The 19,673-nt window shown below is 49.4% G+C and overlaps 1 protein-coding gene across 1 annotated transcript in view; it reads right to left on the minus strand.

Annotated features, from left to right (window-relative positions):
• The window catches only part of Tmem132d (transmembrane protein 132D), a 493,054-nt gene extending 473,935 nt beyond the window's left edge, over nucleotides 1-19,119 (minus strand). Inside the window, exon 1 of the mRNA XM_005336333.4 lies at nucleotides 18,163-19,119. Coding sequence (XP_005336390.2) covers nucleotides 18,163-18,241 — 79 coding nt within the window. The 5' untranslated portion in view covers nucleotides 18,242-19,119. The remainder of the gene's footprint in view (nucleotides 1-18,162) is intronic.
• Between the last annotated feature and the right edge of the window lie 554 nt (nucleotides 19,120-19,673).

Below are 19,673 nucleotides of genomic sequence, written 5' to 3' on the forward strand. Positions count from 1 at the left end.
CTGCTCACCTGCTGGGAACACATAAGGCTACGCAGCAGCCCAGGGTGGGGATGGGGGCAACCTGGTGCCCAGATGGGGAACTTGGCAAAGGGAGGAAACTATCAAATGGGAATCCTAGAAATGAGATAATAAGGAAAACTCCAGCAGTGAGCAACCAAGCCACCTCCCAGGGCTGACCTGCATGCCCACTAAAAATGGCCAAAGAAGCATCTGTGAGATGAAAACACGGCAACAGAAACTACTGAAATAGAAAAGATTGGAGAAAAACCAAACCCAGCCAAGGACCAAGGCTCGTCGGAACAGTGTGGCAGCCAGGTAACGGAATCCCACAAAGAAGACAGCAGGAACGGGAAAGAGGAGGGAAGGAGGGCAACTCTCCAAAAATGACGAGAGACATCAAGTCTCAGACCCACGAAACAGAGACTCCTATGAAGAAGAGGCTCAATAGAGAGAGCTGTGATGGAAAGAAACAGAGTCCTCGGTCCATTCAAGGAGAGCGCCCAGCAGGCCAAGGGAAGTGGCACAGCAGACTTCCCATCAGAGACGACATCAGCCAGAAGATGATGGGACCTCTCTAAGGAATGAAGAGGGTCTGATGCCCTGGGGAGGCAGCTTTCAAAAGTGAGCGTGGAGTGAAAACACTTTCAGAAAAGTTTAAAAGCTGGGAATGCGTTACCATCAGACTCTTGGTACTGGGAATGCCGAGGGTCCTTCGGGGGGAAGAATGTGGGGCCACACAAGAACCCTTATCTCCAGAAAGAACTGAAGACTGCTGGAAATGACTGAGGGTAAGTAGACGCAAAAATCCATTGTTTTTCTCATTTTCAATTGCACTAAAAAAAATTTACTGCATTAACCAAAAAAAAAAAAAAAAGAGAGAGAGAGAGAGAAAGAGAGAGAGAGAACTAATGGTATTTAGTGCATATGGTACATATGAAAAATAAATGGGACCAATAAACCTAAAATTGAGAGAAAGGAATTAGGAACACACTTCTGCAGGTTCTTACCTAACACCTGAAGAGGTCCCAGTGTTCAAAAGTTAGATCATGATAAGTTAAAGTCTGTATGGAACATCTTGGGGAAACAATTGTAGTGATTTTTAAATGTATAAATAATAAATCAGTAGCAGGGATAAAACAGAATTATGAACTATGCTCCATTAACTGAAAAGTGTTAAGAGAAAGGCGAGGAGCACAAAGAACAGCAAAGGCAAGGGAAATGTAATTCGGATGACGGCAGATTCAATTTCCACTGCACATAAGACCACATGAAATGTAAATTGTTTGAGCACTTTTGGAAGGATGGAGAAAATATACCACTTGAACATCACTTTATAAAACTGAGTAATTTTTGTTTTTTAAAATACAGAGGTGTTTTGAACATCACTTTAAAACACTGAGGTCTATAACAACACGAGGAAACAAAACTTCTCTAGGAGCAAGACCCAGGGGAAAGGCACTTTAGGCATTCACAGAGAAATCCCTCTGCCCAGGATGCTGATAATCCTAAATGCACACACACACCCATGGAGCAAAGATGCACAGAATTTTGAGAAGAAACATTAAGATCCATAATTATAGTTGCAAATGCCAGTCTCCTCCCTCAGTAACATAAAGTCTGAGCAGAACATCAGTGAAGTAGGATTCTTGGACAGCCACCAACCACGGAGGCTCATAGGAACCGGTGAACACTGCTCCCAACAGGGGCCACACGGCCTCTCCTCAAGAGCACAGTGAGCATGTAGCGAGGCAGACCCTATCTTGGAATGTCAGAAAACACTTAAAAATGTCAATTCATTCACATCTTACAAGGTATATTATTTGACCAAAAATGGAGCCAACTAGGCATTGATATCAGGAAGGTACCTGGGAAATCCCCAAATACTTCAAAGTAAATCACAAACATGTGACTCATATCTCGGTCAAAAGCAAATCACAAGGGACATTAGGAAAAGCAAGCATCAATATCTGAAAATAAAAGCTCACCATGAAAGTTGAAAAAAAGCAAACAGGGCACCCAAAAGAGACTTACAACCTGGAGCACTGTGTTGGCAAAGAAGAGTCTCCACCATGGCCCGGCTGACGTGCACAGGGCTGGATGGACAGGAGGAAGTCAAACACAGAGCCCAGAAGGAAATGAGAAACGTCAGAGCCCGTGTGTCAACAGAACTGGAGAACAGAAAAGTAGTAAATGAGATCAGAGAAATGGAAACCTGGTTCTTGGGAAGGATGGAGTGGCTTCCTTAGCCTCCAGGCAGACTGACCAAGAAAGAGACAGAGAGAAGGAACATATTACTCGAAGCACAAGTGAAAATGGAGACATTACTACAGGTCAGAAAGGCATGGAAATGCCAATAAACAATATTAGAACAATTTCCAACATTTGACAATTTAGATGAATTAAACACTTTTGCATTAAAAAGCACAAAATACCAAACTCAACCCACTATGAAACAGATGCTTGGAATAGTCCCAATAGCAAAAGAATTGAATTTGCAACTTTAAAGCATTTGAATATCATTCCCAGACCCAAATGGGTTCTCCAGACAACTGAAACCAAATATTTGTAGGATTAGTAGCTCCAATGCAGTATCTTCCTGAAAGCCAAACAGGAGGGGCAGGAATGCTCCTCCTTGTGTTTTATGAAGCCCAGTTTTACTGTGGCACCGAAAGCAAAGACAGTGCTTATATAAATTTATGGAAAATATCTTTCCTGAATTTAGACACCAACACCTTCTATAAAATATCATCAAATCAAGTACAGCAACATATAAAGAGAATTCTATATCATGACTAAGTTGAGTTTGTAACAAAGTATAAGGGTAGTTCAATACTTGAAAAGAAATAAATGAAATCCACCATATCCACAACCGAAAAAAAAAAAATCCCATGATCATCATAACTGAGGCAATAAAAGAATTTGGTGAAATTCAATGCCATGTAATAAAACCTCTCAGTAAATCAAAAACATCCCAACTTCATCTTCACAAACAGCCTAAACAAGGAGCTTCAACTAATATACTTCCTGTGTCCAGTGGAAAGCTGATGTTGGGAACAGGGCAAGGACGAGCACTCTCTCACTCTTGGTTAACATCATACCATTCCTGGCCAGTGCCACAGACAGGAGGAATAGGGAGGGGACAAATGATCTGATAATCCAGAGTAAGTATTCCCAAGTGCCCAGCAAAAACAATTTGCTAAAATATATGCATTTATTATACAAAGTCAATATAGGGGCTGGGGTTTTAGCTCAGTGGTACAGCGTTAGCCTAGCACATGTGAGGCACTTGGTTTGATTATCATCACCACATAAAAATAAATAAAATAAAGACACTGTGTCCATCCACAATTAAAAAAAATATTTAAAAAAAAGTCAATATAAAAAGATCAACTATATTTCTACATAAGCACAGAAATATAAATTCAGATTTTTTAAATGATATATTCTCAACAGCACCTAAAAATCTGGAACACTTTGACATACATCTAAAAAAGCCTGTGCAACATCTATATGCTGAGAAGTATAAAACAGTGATGAAAATCAAAGAAAATCTAAATAAACTCCAGGCATACCATGTTCGTGGACTAGAGAACTCATGAAGATGGCAGTTTTCATTATTGCAAGGTGGGGGTTTTGCACGTTCAATGCAATTTCAATCAAATCCCAGCACAGCATTTTTTCTTGAGAAATTGGCATGCGAGCTTCAATATTCATATTTCAAATCAGAACACAGTCACAACATTTTTGAAAAGGAATAAAATTAGAAGATTCACATTATCTAGTTTCAAGATGTATTGTCAAGAACATTTATCAAGACAGCATGGTATTAGTTGGAAGGCTGCATGGGGAGAGCTGAGGGGCACAAACTAGAGTCCAGAGTATGCCATGTATGTTCAAAGAATTCCAACAGAAATATAAGCCAATTCAAAAGAGAAATGACAGTCTTTACAATAAGTCACCCTGGAATAATTTATCATTTCTGTGCCCAAAAATAGATCTTGACCCATATTGATCCATACTCCCAAATTAGCATAAAACAGATTGTAAACTTCCATGAAAGACCTATAATTATTAAACTTCTAGAAGAACACAGAAGAGAAAACCTGTATGACCTTTGATAGGCAAAGCCATCGAACACACAACAACAAAAGCAATTTCATAAGAGGAGAAGAAAAGTCGAGTTGGACTTTGTCATATGGGAAGTCTGCTTTGCAAGGGCATGTTCAATAAATGAGATGATATACTGAGAAAAATGTCTTCCAATCACGCACAGGATAAAACAATCAAAACACACGATTCTCAAAACTCAACAGTAAGGCAACCCAGCTCAGTTGCTGGTTCTGAAACAGCAGAGAATTCCAACAGACACTTTCCCAGGGAAGATCTACAGATGGCAAATAAGCCCACTGGAAGCTTCTTAACGCCATTAGTAATTAGGGAAATGCAAATGAAAGCCACAATGAGGAGCCATGACACGTGTACCAGGATGACTAACGCCAAATTCCAGTGTGAAAATACCAAGTGGCGGCGAGGCGGAGCAGCAGCTGGAGCACACACAGTGCCGAACGCATTTGCCAAATGGCCCAGCGTTTGCAAAACAGTTTGGCGGTTCTTCTAATGTGGAACGCACACTTCCCATATGACCCAGCAGTCTCCTCCCTAGGTATTTACCCACAAAGAAATAAAAACATATGCTCCCACCAAACCCGTGCAGTGGCTTCGTCTGCAACAGCCGAAGCCGTTCAGCACCTCTCATCTGGCGAGTGGATGGACTCACGCTGGGACTGCCGCATCGTGGAGTGCTGCTCAGCAATGAGGATGAACCAGGCTGCTGCATCCACCACCCGGAAGAGTGCTGACCATGCGAGGCCAGATGAGAGCAGCCACCTCAACAGGCTGAGAACAGGACACCATCCCTACAGCATCTGGGAGAAGCGAGATGAAAGGAAGATGGGGAGACACTATGCAGGATGGAGGTGACTACCGTTGTTTGAGTCACCTACAGGAACAGCATAGAGAAGGAAAGGTTTGTTTGGGCTCATGGTTCCCCGAGGCTCAGTCCATGGTCCTTTGCCAACTCCACTGCTCTGGGCCCAAGATGAGGTGGATCGTGGCAGAAGGAAAAGCAGTGGGAGAGCCCAATCACCAGGGACAAAGTAGAAACCCCAAGGCACACCCCGACCAGTGACCACCTCCTCCAGCCACACCCTACCTGCCTCCGAACATTCTTGTATCATCTCTCACATGAGCTTTTGAGGGGCACCTCACATCTGAACCTTAACACACAGGGCAAGAGGAACCAGTGATGGAAATGCTCTGTATCTTGTTGCAACACAGTTACAAGATTATACAAATCTGTGGAACCCCTACAGCAAAAAGGTGACCTCACACTCTCCCCCAAACGCCTTCTCACTTGACTCTGTGGCAGCCGGAGCTCACAGCCTCTGCTGCAGTCCCACAAACAGGTGGCTTCCTTTGATGGCTGGGCTGTCACTCTTCAGTCAGGAGCGCATGGTTCAAAACCACTGATGCTCAAGGTGCCCTGGGCATCCCGAGTCCATCGTTCACAGCTGTGTCGTGGGCCGGGCAAGGTGGAAAGACTCCACAGGTGATCTGAATATGTAACCAAGGCTACGAACAGCGATCTTCCAACGTTATTCCCCCTGTACCTCTGAAAATGGAACTTTTTAAATAATGTACCCACTTGCACATTTTAAATGTGATTTCTAATATTTTTCATCATCGTTTCAATAGTTGCTAAGGATAAAGTTTCTGGTGTATTGTAAATCTTGACATTTTAAAATTTAGCTGTTACATCACTCTTTTAAATGTATCTATTGGAATATAAATAACAGAATGGCTGACACCCACAACCATCCATTTATAAAATCCACAAGAAAGTCTTCATTAACAATCAGAAATGTTACTTGTTCTTTTTCTCCTGGAACTCCTCTTTCCCTTCCTCTTCTCCCATAGAACTTCATCCTCACATAACGTGCTTTTAATCTGGAAAGTAACATACTCATCATGCTATTAAATCATCTTACAATATTTTCTGTGTGTTCACATGTTGAACTTCAACTTTTTAAAGTTTCCCCTCCCTGTGAGTCTTAGTATTCCAAAATTTCAAGTGGGCATGATTGTAATTGATTGCTACACAAAGAAAATGCAAGACAGCATCAATGTATCAAATAAACAATGTATTTGTTTATTCAAACAAATGTCTTTTTTTTTAAATAAAAACTACCTTTGTTGTAAAGGTACCTCCAAATGGGCCACAGGATAAAGTCTGCTTCCTCAAGGTCAGGAAGCAGTTAGGAGTACCAGCTGGAAGAGGGGCATCCTCTCACTTTAAGGTCAAACAAGTGGTGTGTGTGCGAGAGGGAGAACGGACAGGTGGAAGTTGACCAGATGGGTTCTCTTCCAGACCCAGCACACAATTTGGAAAATGAGTGCCTTTAAAACCTCCCCCTCCACACACCCCTCAGAAAGTCTGCATCATCCCTCATTCTTCTCCCCAGGACCAGAGCGCGGTGATCTACACATAACAACCATAATCCGGCCCTTCCTGGGAATTACAGGTAAGCCTCGCGTAACAGGTATATGTGACCTGGAAGGCACAGTGGGTGTGCATGTCACCAGGCTCAGGAAGGCAATCCAAGAGAGCCACCACTGGGCTGGACACCCGCACTCGTCTGCGTTTCCCCACTTTTGAAGGAGCCCTGAGTACAGAGAAGTGTTCCTCTGCTACAGGAAGCACAGAGGCCCAAGCCTGCAGCCTGTGGTAACTATGGAGAGGACAGCGGCCACAGGAGCCACCATGCAGAGCTGCCCAGAGAAGGAGCAGCCACTTGGATGCAGCCTGGGGGTGACATACCAGCCCCTGCCACTCACAACTCAAGAGAAGCAGGAAAGCCCACATTTTAATGACAATCTCCTGACTTCAGAATACAAGGCATTCACAGGGAAGACACGAAGGTATCTGCCGACCACAGTGTGCACCACCTGGAATGGCTGGTCATGTCAGCGGAAGGCCGCGCCTCCAACTGTTCTTTTCTACTGATGACATGTCACTCCGCAGGTCCCCAGCCCTGCTGCTCATCTGTTTCACATCCTTTCAATTCATACATTGTGCTTTTAAATTGAAAAAGAATAATAATGATAGTATCCTTTTCCTATCAAAAAAAAAAATCTGTGTAACACATGCAAAACAATTCTGGGAAAATCACTGGCAGACAGCAAAAACGTGACACTTGGCCCAGAGCACGGTGCTCGCTTTGTCCTTTCCAAGTTGAAGTGCCAGGCTATCTGCAACACCAGAATGTCTTAGAAACTATATTTCTCACTATTCCGAGGTTACATTTTTCTGAACCACAGGCAAAAAATCAGCTCCCCAGTGTGCACCGCCTAATTAAGGACATCAAGCAATACACTGTATTGGAAGCAGACGTGCAGAACTGGGAGTGATAAGGCAGGACTCATTTGCAGGCCGCTTTTACACCACCACACATCAAAACCATGGGCTTTCCCTCCTATGGTTGATGCCACTCCCCTGAAAATATAAATAACATGATGTAAGCAGCTCACTCTCCCCTTCCATACAGTTCTCAGCAGTTCCACGGATCTTACATTTCAAAATATTGAAGGCTTGTAAAACAAGCGATTGTGTGTGTTGATGCTTGCTTTTAACAGCACATAATGCAAATATTTATTCACAACAGTAATCTCCATTGTGCATAGTTTTCACATCTAATTAAGGACTCTGAAAAATTACCATCATTGGAAACAAAAGCTTACATTACATTTAAATGAGCATCAAAGGATGGAGGAGCTTCTCCAAGAGGGGGAATTGCCACACTGGAATCACCCTGAGGCAGCCACGTGGCATTCCCTTGAAGGCTGAAAATCAGGGGAAGTTTGAGTATCTGCGTCTTTGGCTCAACATTACAGCAGCCTTGAGAGAGGGACACCCTGCTTGGCTAATCAGACAGCATCTATTGACCCTCTGTCCACGGCACCACACCAAAATGCCCATAGAGGCCCCCTCCCCACATCTACACGAGTGACCTACGTGGTGTCCCATGCCAGGTTCCCATCAGTGCCCGTCCTTTCCAGTGACCTTCTTGGACTGAAGGAGCCAGGGCCTGATGTGCAGGCTTCTCTGGAGGCCAGGGCTCTCCACCTGCAGTAGCCATTGCAAGTCAGAGCACATGACCAACATAAGGCGGCAGACGAGCCTGAGGTCATGTGTACTGTCCACGCCTCAGTTTCCCCCACCTCATGGTGACCTTGTCAGGGAGGAGCTGAATACGTACATCTGAGCCCCGAGCCTAACTCACTGTGTTCACAACAGGTGCATAAACAGAGGAACCCTCTTAGTTACCTGTGACTTCCTCTGTGAAGATGAAAAACTAGAACTAAGTAGGTCCTGGGGCTGAGCCTGACTGTTTTATGGTTGTATCCAAGCATCAGGGCCTCTCAGGTTCTGAGAACGTCACACAAGGTCCCAGGGAAGAGCCTCCATTCCAAGTTAAAACACACACCTGTTGCTTTGATTCCGCTCCACCACAGTGACTCCGATTGGCAGGTCCCAGAGGCAGGGTTGCCTTCCCAGTCACCACCCTGCATTTCCTACTGCACCTGCGGCGCATTCTCTGATCCTGCCAAGCCTCAAAGCCCAGCCTGCTCTTCGCACCGCCTGCCCACTAATGCTCCCACGCGGTCGGCTCGCTGAGTGCTCCTCGGGAGGAACTCCGGGTTTCCCTCCCGTCCTTCGAACCCTCACCCTTCGCAAGCCCTTGTCAGGCCCAGGGACCACATTTTGGGTGAACCAGAGTTTCAGGACAAGGAGTGTCGGAAAGCAGCCACCTCCACTGGAGGACGCTGAGGGGCTGGAGGAGGCGAGGGAGGTGAGTGGCTTCTCTCCACCTCTCATTTCAAATAATTTGAAGTAGCTTGAAAACAATAAATGCAGTGGGATACAATGAACAGAGCAGGAAGCAGACGGGAGGGAGAACAGGTGCAGGAAAACACGGAGCCAAGGCCAAAGCCTGCTCATGAGAAGCCCCCAAACCCCTTCACCCAGCCCGCGGCCAGGAAGGCAAAGGCCGGCACAGGGCCACCCGGAAGCAGCCCTCCCAGGGTGAGGTGGAAGCGGCTTCTCAGGACAGACAGAGTTTCCCAGGTTCTAAGGCCTAAGAAATCTCCTTCAGTTCACACTGAAAGGAAAAGCTGTGCTTTTAATAAAGTTCTTAAACGTCCCCACAAATGTTTACTGAATGCCTCTCAGTGTGCTCGGACCTCAGAACAAGCCGAATTCAATCTAAAGAGCTGTTCGAGGCTCTGTGAGCTTGACGTGAGTGACCGACAGCTGGGTGATGGTGCTCCCTCCCTCCTGGCCCATCCTCCTCCACCGCCTCCTCCTCTCCTCCTCCTCCCGTCCTCCCCCTCCTCCTCCTCCCTTCACCCTCCTCCTCCTGCCCTCCCCTCCTCCTCCCCCTTCACCCTCCTCCTCTCCTCCTCCTGTCCTCCCCTCCTCCTCCTCCCTTCATCCTTCTCCTCCTCCCTTCATCCTACTCCTCTCCTCCTCCTGTCCTTCCCTCCTCCTCCTGTCCTCCCCTCCTCCTCCTGTCCTCCCCTCCTCCTCCTGCCTTCCCCTCCTCCTCCTCTCCTCCTCCTGTCCTCCCCCTCCTCCTCCTCTCTTCCCTTCATCTTCCTCCTCTCTTCCTCTTTTCACCTTCCTCCTCCTTTCTTCTTCTCCTCCTCTTCTCTTCCTCATCCTCCCCTCCCTTCCTCCTCCTCCTCCTACTCTTCCTCCCCCTTTCTACCTCCTTCTCCTCTCCTCCTCCTCTCTTCCCCTCCTCCTCCTCCTCCCTTCTTCCCTTCCTCCTCCTCCTCTTCTCCTCCCTCCTTCCTCCTCCTCCCTTCCTCCCTTCCTCCTCCTCCTCCTTCCTTCCTCCTCCTCCCTTCCTCCTCTTCTCCTCCTCCTCCTGTTCTCTTTCCTGCCTACATTTGTGGACAATCCATAACTTTCGACACTGCCCTGTGCCATTGTATCATTTGGATGAAATTTTCCCCATGGAGCAAATGAACAGTTTAATGAAAACACAAAACTGATGCTCTCGCTTGTGCTCAGGCTCCAGCCCCACCCACTTCCCTCTCTGGAAGCCAAAGCCACCCTTGGGCCTGGGGTGTCCCAGGGCCCAGAACACTGGGGCCTGTGGCTCCCACTCCCCTCATCCTTAGACCCTGCTGCTCACCCTACAGAAGGTCTTGCAGCCTCTGCTTGACATTCAACACTATGTGAGTGTTAAGACTTCTGATCTGTTTTCATACAACTGTGCTCTAAAAACAAAGATACCCTCCTGTTGGCGTGGGCTCCCACCCAAGGCCTGTGCCTCCATGCTCCCCTCTGAGTGCAGGGGCTGTGCTCCAGCTGTATGAGTGCTCCAGGAGGGCACTGTAAGCCTGCCTGCAGCAGACAAACCAGAGTACAGCTATTCTGAGGGAGAGGCATTCCCGGAGGGTCCCGCTTCCCCATGGGGTGCACCTCTGGTGCTCTGCCCAGGTCTTCTCTGCCCACCCTCTGAAGCTGCAGACACAGGGCCAGTCCTTCCTTAGAGTAGCCTCCTGCAGGTCAAAGCAGCCACTCTTTCTCCAAGTCAGATTCTCGGAGCGTCTTCAACCTGCTTCGTATCAGAGCTAAACTGCCCTCGCTCCTTGCTCCTGCACTGCCAGCCATGGCCAGGACCTGAGCCCAGGCTCACCCACAGTTCCAACCTTGGTCCTGTGGGTTACAATCCTGCCCCAGAGCACCTCAGACCCAAAGGCTCATCTGGGAAGGGCTGGGAGGAGACCCAGGAGGGTCTCGAGGGTGACCATCTGCCAGCGCGCCAGCTCCATAGCCCAGCTGGGCACAGTGCCCCCGGCATGTCTCAAGCCAGGCACAGCACCACCAACGTGTCTCAAAATCACTGGGGTGAGCACAGATCTTGGGCTCCAACATCAGTGGGCAAAATACACATCTCTCCATTTTTACGTAACAGACTATATTTCTATTTTCACTCATCCAGTCGCAGAGGGAAGGCTCTGGGGAGACCGTGCCCCAGCAAGTCCAGGGACGGGATCTCAGTTCTCAGAGGGGCCACCACACTGAGGAGCCTGCTGGTTTCCCTCGGCCACGAGAGCATCTGGGGCTCCGAGCGCACACTGGAGCCCCTGCCCGTCACCTCCTATACATGTCCCCTGCCTCTTCTCGCGTGACGCGGGTGGGCTTCTTCCAAGTGTGTTTGGGGAATGGATCTAACACCTCTTGACCTCCCTATTTGTCAGGAAGGGACACAGAGCAGCCCAAAGACCCCCATGCTCCCTTCTAGAGGCTCCACCCCCATCTCCATCCCCAGAAAGAAGAGAGGGGCCAAGGAAGCCCATGAACATTCCCTTCCAAGTCCTGCTCTGGGCTCCGGGCAGCTTCTGAAGTCAGCATTCTGATGCTCATGTCCTGTGCTTTCCACCGCAGTGACAGGCAGTGGCTGTCACCTGGTGCACGTGCCTAGAGAGAAGGCCTACAGGGACACAAGGTGGGGGCAAGTAAGGTAACATGGGCACGTGGGCGCAAGAGCAATGTCCCAAGAGGTGTCACATACCCTCTGAAGCCCCTCTAGCTAGGACAACTTCTGGGCTCCCCCCGTCCACCACCCACACAGCTGTCCTGGTCCATGATTTCAGCAGAAATGAGGAGCAGTGAAATCTAACTGACCGCTGCCTCGAGGAGGGAGTGCCGAGAGTCCCATCAACACGAGAACTTAATGTCACTCTCGTGAAAAAATAATGCCGCCAAGAACTCCCTGCAACCGCTCGTCCTCGCAAATGGACGCCCAAGTCTCTTTCCATTTATATACTTGAGACGGAGACAGGCAGGCAGAGAGGGGCGGAGTGGATAATTAAATCCTCTTTCCAAGATGGTCTTTACCTCCGCCGCTCTCACCCCCCCTGTTCTGAAAACACACTCTGGAATCTGGTCGCCCACATCTGCCACAGTGTCTGTGTTTCAGTCCCAGGACCTTCCTCCAGGCTGACCCTCAGCTTCTGGGCAGCAGGGGGCAGAGCCTGGGCATTATGGGCACATGAACAGACCCCGCACGCCAGCCTTCAAGACGCCTGGTGTCTCGCTGCTGGATCCTCCCTTATTTCTTGCTACAGCAGATTTTTGAAATGACAAAGTCACATAAAAATATTCTGAGTCCTTGGCCTCATTTCACAACAACTCCAAGCTGGTTTCCCTTCTCTCGCTGGAACCCCCACAGTCTTCTTCCCATAAGTCCCTCAGGCTGGCCGTCTGGCATCCAGAGCCGAGCTCCATGTGTTCGCAGGACCCGCGTTCTCCTCTGCAAGTCGGAGTCACACTTCCCTGTCTTCACTCACCACCTTCCCTGCCGCCTCCTTCACGATTTCCCAGTGGCCACTGAAGAGCCAGCTACTCTTTTACTCCTAGGGGCCACCTCTTGTCTTGAACTGCCCAAGACCCCTGAGTGTCAGTGAAGTGTGTGGATAAATATACCCACGAGCTGCCGTTCATCAGGCACATCTGCAAATCCTTCAAGTGGCCTGGCCCAGGAGACCCCAAACACATCCCACACTGTCAGCATCCCTGGAATTAAAATCTGTATTTTAGTCCCTTTCAGGTGTTAGTCCAGTTCCTGCTGAGAAAATCAAACAGGAAATCTGCGGACCCGCTGGCTCACCCATACTGAGTGTCTCCACCACTGGGCTCTGAGCGGACTCTAAGTGGGAGACCCATCTTCTCCACCCTCAGCAGGCCGGGCTCCATGGGCTCCTGCCTGGCAAATGGGTACCCTTAGATATGACACCATCGCCACTGTGTGCAGCCTGGCTAACAGGGGAGTTATGGTGCCCGGGCTCAGCCTCCACCCTCCTCAGGTCTTGGACGAGGTACGTAGTTTCTCTGAGCCTCCACCTCGCTGTCCCACTGGTTTATCTGCACACTCAAAAAACTCATCTGCATAAATCTCTCCGCACAGTGCCTGACATGCAATAACCACTCAAAAAATTAGCTGTTATTATCATGGAGCAAAGCATCTCCTGCCGCACTTGGAATTACGGGAAAAGACAGCATTAGGCCATTTTCCTGTCAGGCAGACATTCTTCAGGCAATATGTTACACTCTTAAGCACACTTAAAATTTTTATTGTACCTCTGCAATGTCCAAAGTGCTATGCTAAATAGGAAGAATCAAAGATAGGAAGGAAAATAAACATCGGTTGCCTCGAGGTGAACTGGAAATTTTGGAGAACATTTACAAAGTAGTTTGAAAATGTTACCCCTGGGGATGGCTGGAAAATGCCCCTTACCTCCAAAGGATGCTCTCATGTGAGTCACAGGAAACCATGAGTGTCCCTGACCTTGTTTGGAAGTGAAAATTAGGACTAACTGAAGAAGGGACTAACTGGACAAGGGAACTGCCCAATGGTGTGAATTGGTTCTAACTGCAATCCACCCAGCCTCCCCAAAGGCCAGAGAAGACGCACACACAGCGGCACTCAGAGGGAAAGGGAGACCACAGAGCAGCTCTGCAGGTAGACTGAGTGGCCACAAGCCAAGGAATGCTGGCAGCTGCCAGAGCTGCAGGAGGCAGGAAAGATCCCCCTCCCACAGACGACTTGGGAAGTGGGCCCACTGGCCTCCAGAACTTGTGTTGTTTTAAGTCCTCTTGTCTGTGGCCATTTGCCGTAGCAGCATGGGAAACTTATATACCCTTTGATTTAAAGTCACTCTGTCCTGTTTCTATTACTTAACACAGACCTAGCTACTCACAAAGCCCATGAAGCAGTGACCACCACATTTATCATCTAGCTGGACAATTCTAAGGAAGCAGTGGGTGCTGACCCCTGTCCACCCCATCTCTATCCACCTCTGGTCCTCTCCCTCACGCAACAGCATATCCCCCCCCAACTCCTTCAGCCCAGCCACCCGGACAGGCACCTGTTCTCATCCTCTTTGTACATCCCCCACTGACCACTGCAGCTCCCTCTCCCTGTCCTCCAGGTAATGCCCCTGTCTTTCCCTGATGTTCCAGTCAAACACTGGCAGTCCTGCCTCCAGAGACGCTCTGCCACTCTAAGCACACAGCACAAGGGTCAGCATACCTCTCCTCTCTTGTGCACATGACATTTTTCTGTCTCCTCCACAGACTGCAAGCTCTATGAGGGCGGTAACCATACCTTTTTGGATTTTCTCCTCATTACTATATTCTCTGTGCTCAGCACAGCATAGGGGCACATTGTGGTCAGAAGGGAGGGGTTATTATAAAATAGCAAAGGGAGATGGAACCAGAAGAGAAAAGGAAGAGGGGACTGCTGAACATGGAACCACTCAGGTTTGTGCTTACAACTTACAACTGTGGAGCAATGACTTGCGGCACTTTGAAATCCAGACAATTGACTATGTGGAGCTTCCCCAGCCGGTGGGACCCTGGACAGCCTGACCCCATGTCTTCAAAACACCTGAAGGTAATTTCTGCCTTTTCTGTGGTCTCTGAAAACACACAACCTTCCATACTGGATGGATAGATGGATGGATGGATAAATGGATGGATGAATGGATGGATGGAGGAATGGATGAGTGAGTGGGTGGGTGGATGGATGAATGTATGGATGAGTGGGTGGGTGGATAGATGGATGGATAGGTGGGTGAGTGAGTGGGTGGATGGATGAATGAATGGATGAGTGGGTGGATGGATGGATGGATGATGGATAGATGGATGGATGGACAGGTGGGTGGGTAGGTGGATGGATGGATGAATGGATGGGTGGTTGGTGGGTGGATGGATGGTTGGATGGATGGATGGGTGAGTGGGTGGGTGGGTGGATGGATGGATGGATAAGTGGGTAGGTGGATAGATGGATGAATGGGTGGGTGGGTAGGTAGATGAGTATATGGATGCATAGATGAGAAGATGGATATATGATTCATAAATGATGAATTGGAAATACAGGCAATGTAAGATTCTACAATAATATATTTTTGGAATATTTGTTTTGTTTATTCATTTTTTTCCTTGGGTCTTGAAAATAGAACTCAATTAAACATCTCAAACTTGGAATTCTTCATTTCTGTGCATATAAGTACTTTCAATAAAGTGATATTTTTAACTCCTTAATTCACAAAAGCTGAATTTAGCAGTCTCTCCATTCCCCAGCCTTTTAATTTTGACAGGGTATGAATGTGAGCAATGAAGTTGCACATATGTGCATGTGCACATGCACACACACACACACACACACACACACACACACACACTTCCTCCTAGTATTTTCTGCTGCCCTAAAAAGTCCTGAACCCTAGTAAAGGTGCCACTATAAACTGAAGCTCTCTCTGTCCCCTCTCTGTGGGAGAATTATGCAAGTGGACCTAAGAGAGAAGCTCTGTGCACGGAAGCCCACGGCACAGGATGAGAAGTCCCTGCCCAGGAGGCCTGGGACAGGTACCACAACTTTTTCCCCTGATTGCAGGTCCCTGAGCTTCTGCTTGTCACTAGAATTTGGCTGAGAAGGGTGCATGCAGGGAAGATGGCCATGGCAGCCTAAGGTGACAACCTTCCTGCTCTGTGTCTAAATACCACTTTACTCTCTGCTCATCTCCATCTTCCCACTGAACCTTCTTCTTAATTCACCCTCCTGTCACCTGCCTCTACCCAGGAAGCCCACAGAGAAGCACTAACCATCTGCCACCTGCACATCTGAGATCTACAGCAACTCCCAACACCAGTCAGCACTTGAAGTGAGACGAAAGCTCCCAGCAACTTAATCAACGGCTGTTCTCCACATGAGTTTGGGGCCACGTGACAAGGGGTTGGTAAAACTTTCTTTATCATACCACTGCTCCTAGGTCCCAAGGAGACAGATGTACAAGAAATGACATTTTATCTGTATTTGTATTTTTAAAACAGCTAGATGAGGGTAGGTTTGCTCTATGACTAATCATTTTCTGCTCATGGAATTTAAGCAGGCATCAAATCCAAGGGTGCTAGCCTGGTGTCCAAATGCACACTCTGTTTTACCCAAGAATTCTTATTTGGAATGCACAGAGACACAGGGGTAAAACTGGTATCATGCAGGAGCATGTGTTTAATAACTGACAACAGCAATCCCTACCTTTCATCCAGTGCCAGATGAATTAGGTGTTTTAGAGTGTGTGCATTTACTTCTGACCAGAACCCTGTTAAATATGGCCAACACTTGATTTCAGGCTGGTCAGAGCTCTCAAGTGGCCACAGAATCTCAGAGGGGAAGGAATCTGAACGTGCTGGGGAAGGACTGGCCTACCCTGGTTTGATGAGCCATGCCTGCACCGTGAAGTTCCACATTACCCAATTTCACAATATTAACTTGCCCGTGTTCTCTGGCACCGTGTACATGATCACTGAATTCCTACCATGTGCTTGGCTGCGCTGAGCACAGTGGGAAGTCCCCACACAACCGAGTCACTCTTGAACTGTCTGGCTGAGTTGAGTTCTCTACAATCAACAGACGGAAGTTGTCATCTGCTGCGTTTATACTGTCACCCAGAAGCTGATTTCTGGCCATTTAGAAAAAAAGGCTTCCACGTTTACAGAAAATCACTTGGGGAAGTTTTCAGCGCTTCCACTTGGAAAAGTTCAGACGTATCTGGGAAATTCAGCTCTCTCACACTGCCTGGTCTAATCGATCTGTAAGGGAACTGCGTAACAACACAGCTGACAGGTCATCTTTGCCAAGCTACCCTGTGCCTTTCTTCCCAAAACCTTGTTACTGCAGCATGAAAGCAGAGACATCTATTCTTATTATAAAACCCAGTGACCACCAGTAAAGAACTTGCCTCCTGGCCATTCTTGCCAGCCAGGCTGTGGCATGGGGAGGGGTATTTTAAGCCTCATGTCAGCCTGGATTGGATTCATGGAATTCACCAACCTCTCCTCTAGTTTCCTGTGTACAGCATAACTCTCACTAGCTCTGGTCATCGGGATTGTTCTAACACATAATTGAGAGACCCGAGTCCATTTCAGCTGCACTTGAGAAGACAGTGGAGTGGATGAACATAAGATGTTCTTTCTTAATGGGAGCAGCACAAAAGCCCAGCGGGTGAACTGTCTAGATCTACCTGATCCAAAGCCACAGAGCCTCCTGATACTGGGAAAACCCAGGGAACAGAAAATTCATGTAATTGAAACACTCAATGTGTGGTAACTGACTCTGAAGTTTCTAAGAGAGATCTTACCCTGAAAATAATCATAGAAAAACATGTTTACAGGTTTTTTTCAGATCACGCTTTAGACTGCTAAATATCTCCACTTTCTCCCAATATGTGCCTCTGTAGGAAAGGGGCACTTGAAGGGGCAAACCTCACACAGACAGAGTCCCAATCAATAAGAGAAAAAATTGCTGGTCCTCTCTACAATCTGCTCTGAGTATCAAACAATTTCTCTGCAAACAATTAAGGTCCCGAGGTTTCAAACTCACAGTCAGGGATGCTGAGAGCCGAGAGAGATGGATGGGTCAGGCCCTGCTGGGAACTCGGGACCCAGGTTGCAGTTAACCTCTCCCTGGATGCTGCTCCCCAGACACCCCAGGAAGGTGCCTGTGGCGACCTGGTGCTGAAACCTCTGTGTGGGCTGGGCAGAGGAACTCCAGACCCTTTCTTCAGAGCTGACCCTAAGCCCTATTTTTAGCAGCCTCAGGTGTACTAAATGGAATTCCCATATGATAAGACTTTTCCAAAATTATTTCTAAACAGGTGCCAGCAGAGAAGTCAACTCCAAATCTCAGGATCTTCCAGGTCATTTCAGTTCCCCTTTCCTGTCCTGGGGTCAGCACTTTGGCTGTCACCTTCTCTATCAAGGGCCTTACAACCCCCTGTCTTACTGTCCTCTGGCAATAACCTTCAATTCCCTCGGGTTCCTTTGCAGTCTCCCCCATGGTATCCTAGCCAGGTCCTCCAGGGGAAGGACCTGCAGCCGAGGGACCGCTGAGCATGTCCCCTGCCACAAGCCAGCACACACACACCGCGCACATCCACGCCCTCGCTCCCTGCCGCCCACAGCCCCGCACTCTCCCACATGCACTCCAGGCAAAGTTAGTCCCGGGCCCAAGGTGGCAGGGTCCTCACCTTTGGAGAAAAGGGCGGTCAGGCTGATGAGCACGGGGGACCAAAGGTGCCACAGCATTCCCATCTCACTGGGGCACATCCTGGAGCCCCGGAATGAAGATTTTCAGCTTCCCTGACACCGTCTAGGTAAGAACAGACGTCGCCAAACCCCTGGAGGACCGGAGCCTGGCTGGATGGCGAAGCGAAGGCGTCTAGGGTCCGGAGCAGCCCCGGCGCCCTGCGCCCTCCTCCTGATTGTCCATCTCCTGGCCAGGAGGCGACCACTGCGCGGGCTCTGGAGTTGCTCTCCGGTGTCCAACACCCGCAGGAAGCCCCACCCCCTCTTTCACCCCCACCGGGATATTTTTTTTTTAATGTTTAATCCACGAGGGGTTTTTCCTTTCCTGTTTACCCAAGTGAAGAGGGGCTGCCGGTGGCCCAGGCAGGGCGCCTCCCGGCGCAGGGCTGGCAGCGGACCCGCTGGTGGCCCCGGGCTGGCTAGCGGCTGCGGGGGCGGTGGTCTCGGCAGCCGGGCTGAAGAGCCCTGGGTTCAGGCAGAAGAGGCACGGAGGCCCCGGGGCGGGTGGCCCTGTGCGCGGGGCGGCTGGGGGCGCCCTGGCACGCAGCCCCCATCCTGTGCGGCCGCCGCGCCCCGGGGCTCGTGCTGCGCGCCCTCGCGCCCAAAGTTTGGTGGGTGCAGCTGCCCCCAAGCCGCCCCTCGGCCCGGCAGCCGCCCTGCCGGGCCCAGGCTTGCGGGGCTCTACGCGCGCCGAGCGCACGGCCGACTCCACAGACGCGCGGCTCCAGCCGGCGACCGGGGGAGGCGCGCCAGATGTGCGCGGAGGAGGAACCGCTGGCTCGGGTACGCGGCTGTGCGCCGCAGCTGCCGCCCGCCAGCAGGCGCGGTGGCCCCGCTCCACAAAGACTGCATCCGGAGCGCTGGCGGTCGCGACAGTGCCCGGTGCGTGTTGGGGGTTTTGCCTTAAAAATTTGTCTTTTTTTTTAAAAAGCCCCACCCTTTCAGAGTGACAGCTGTGAGCCCCAATCCGCAAAGTAAGTCCCACCTCCCGTGGTCCCCGCCCCCGCCCTCTGTCGCCCTCGCTGCGTGTGCAAACAGGAGAGGGTTGTTGGGAGGTGGTGGACACCCCGCGGAAGGCAAGGAGAGAGCCGACCCCTCCTCAATGCAGGTTCTAGAAGGTCCATGGCTCAGCTTCTTCCCAGAACCTGGGGTTGCCAGAAGGTCCCTGGCCTGTGGGAAGCTGCTGACCCTCGCTAAGCATGAGCACGTGGATGGCTGGAGGGGCCCTCGCCACGCCCTAGATGTCTCCCAGTGATCTCTGCATGAGGAAGCCTGTGACCCCTGAGGTCACCATCCTAGAATGAACTCGAGTCAGCGTCCCTAGAAGAATTCCATCCTGACCCCCAAGCTGGCCCACTGGGAGCAGGGACCAGAAAGTGGGTAGGAGGCTGCCCCAGGAGAGGAAAGACACAGTGGTTCCCTGATCCCTTCCTGAATGACTCAGACACCCAAT

This window comes from Ictidomys tridecemlineatus, chromosome 2 (assembly GCF_052094955.1).
Source record: "Ictidomys tridecemlineatus isolate mIctTri1 chromosome 2, mIctTri1.hap1, whole genome shotgun sequence".
Taxonomy (NCBI): domain Eukaryota; kingdom Metazoa; phylum Chordata; class Mammalia; order Rodentia; family Sciuridae; genus Ictidomys; species Ictidomys tridecemlineatus.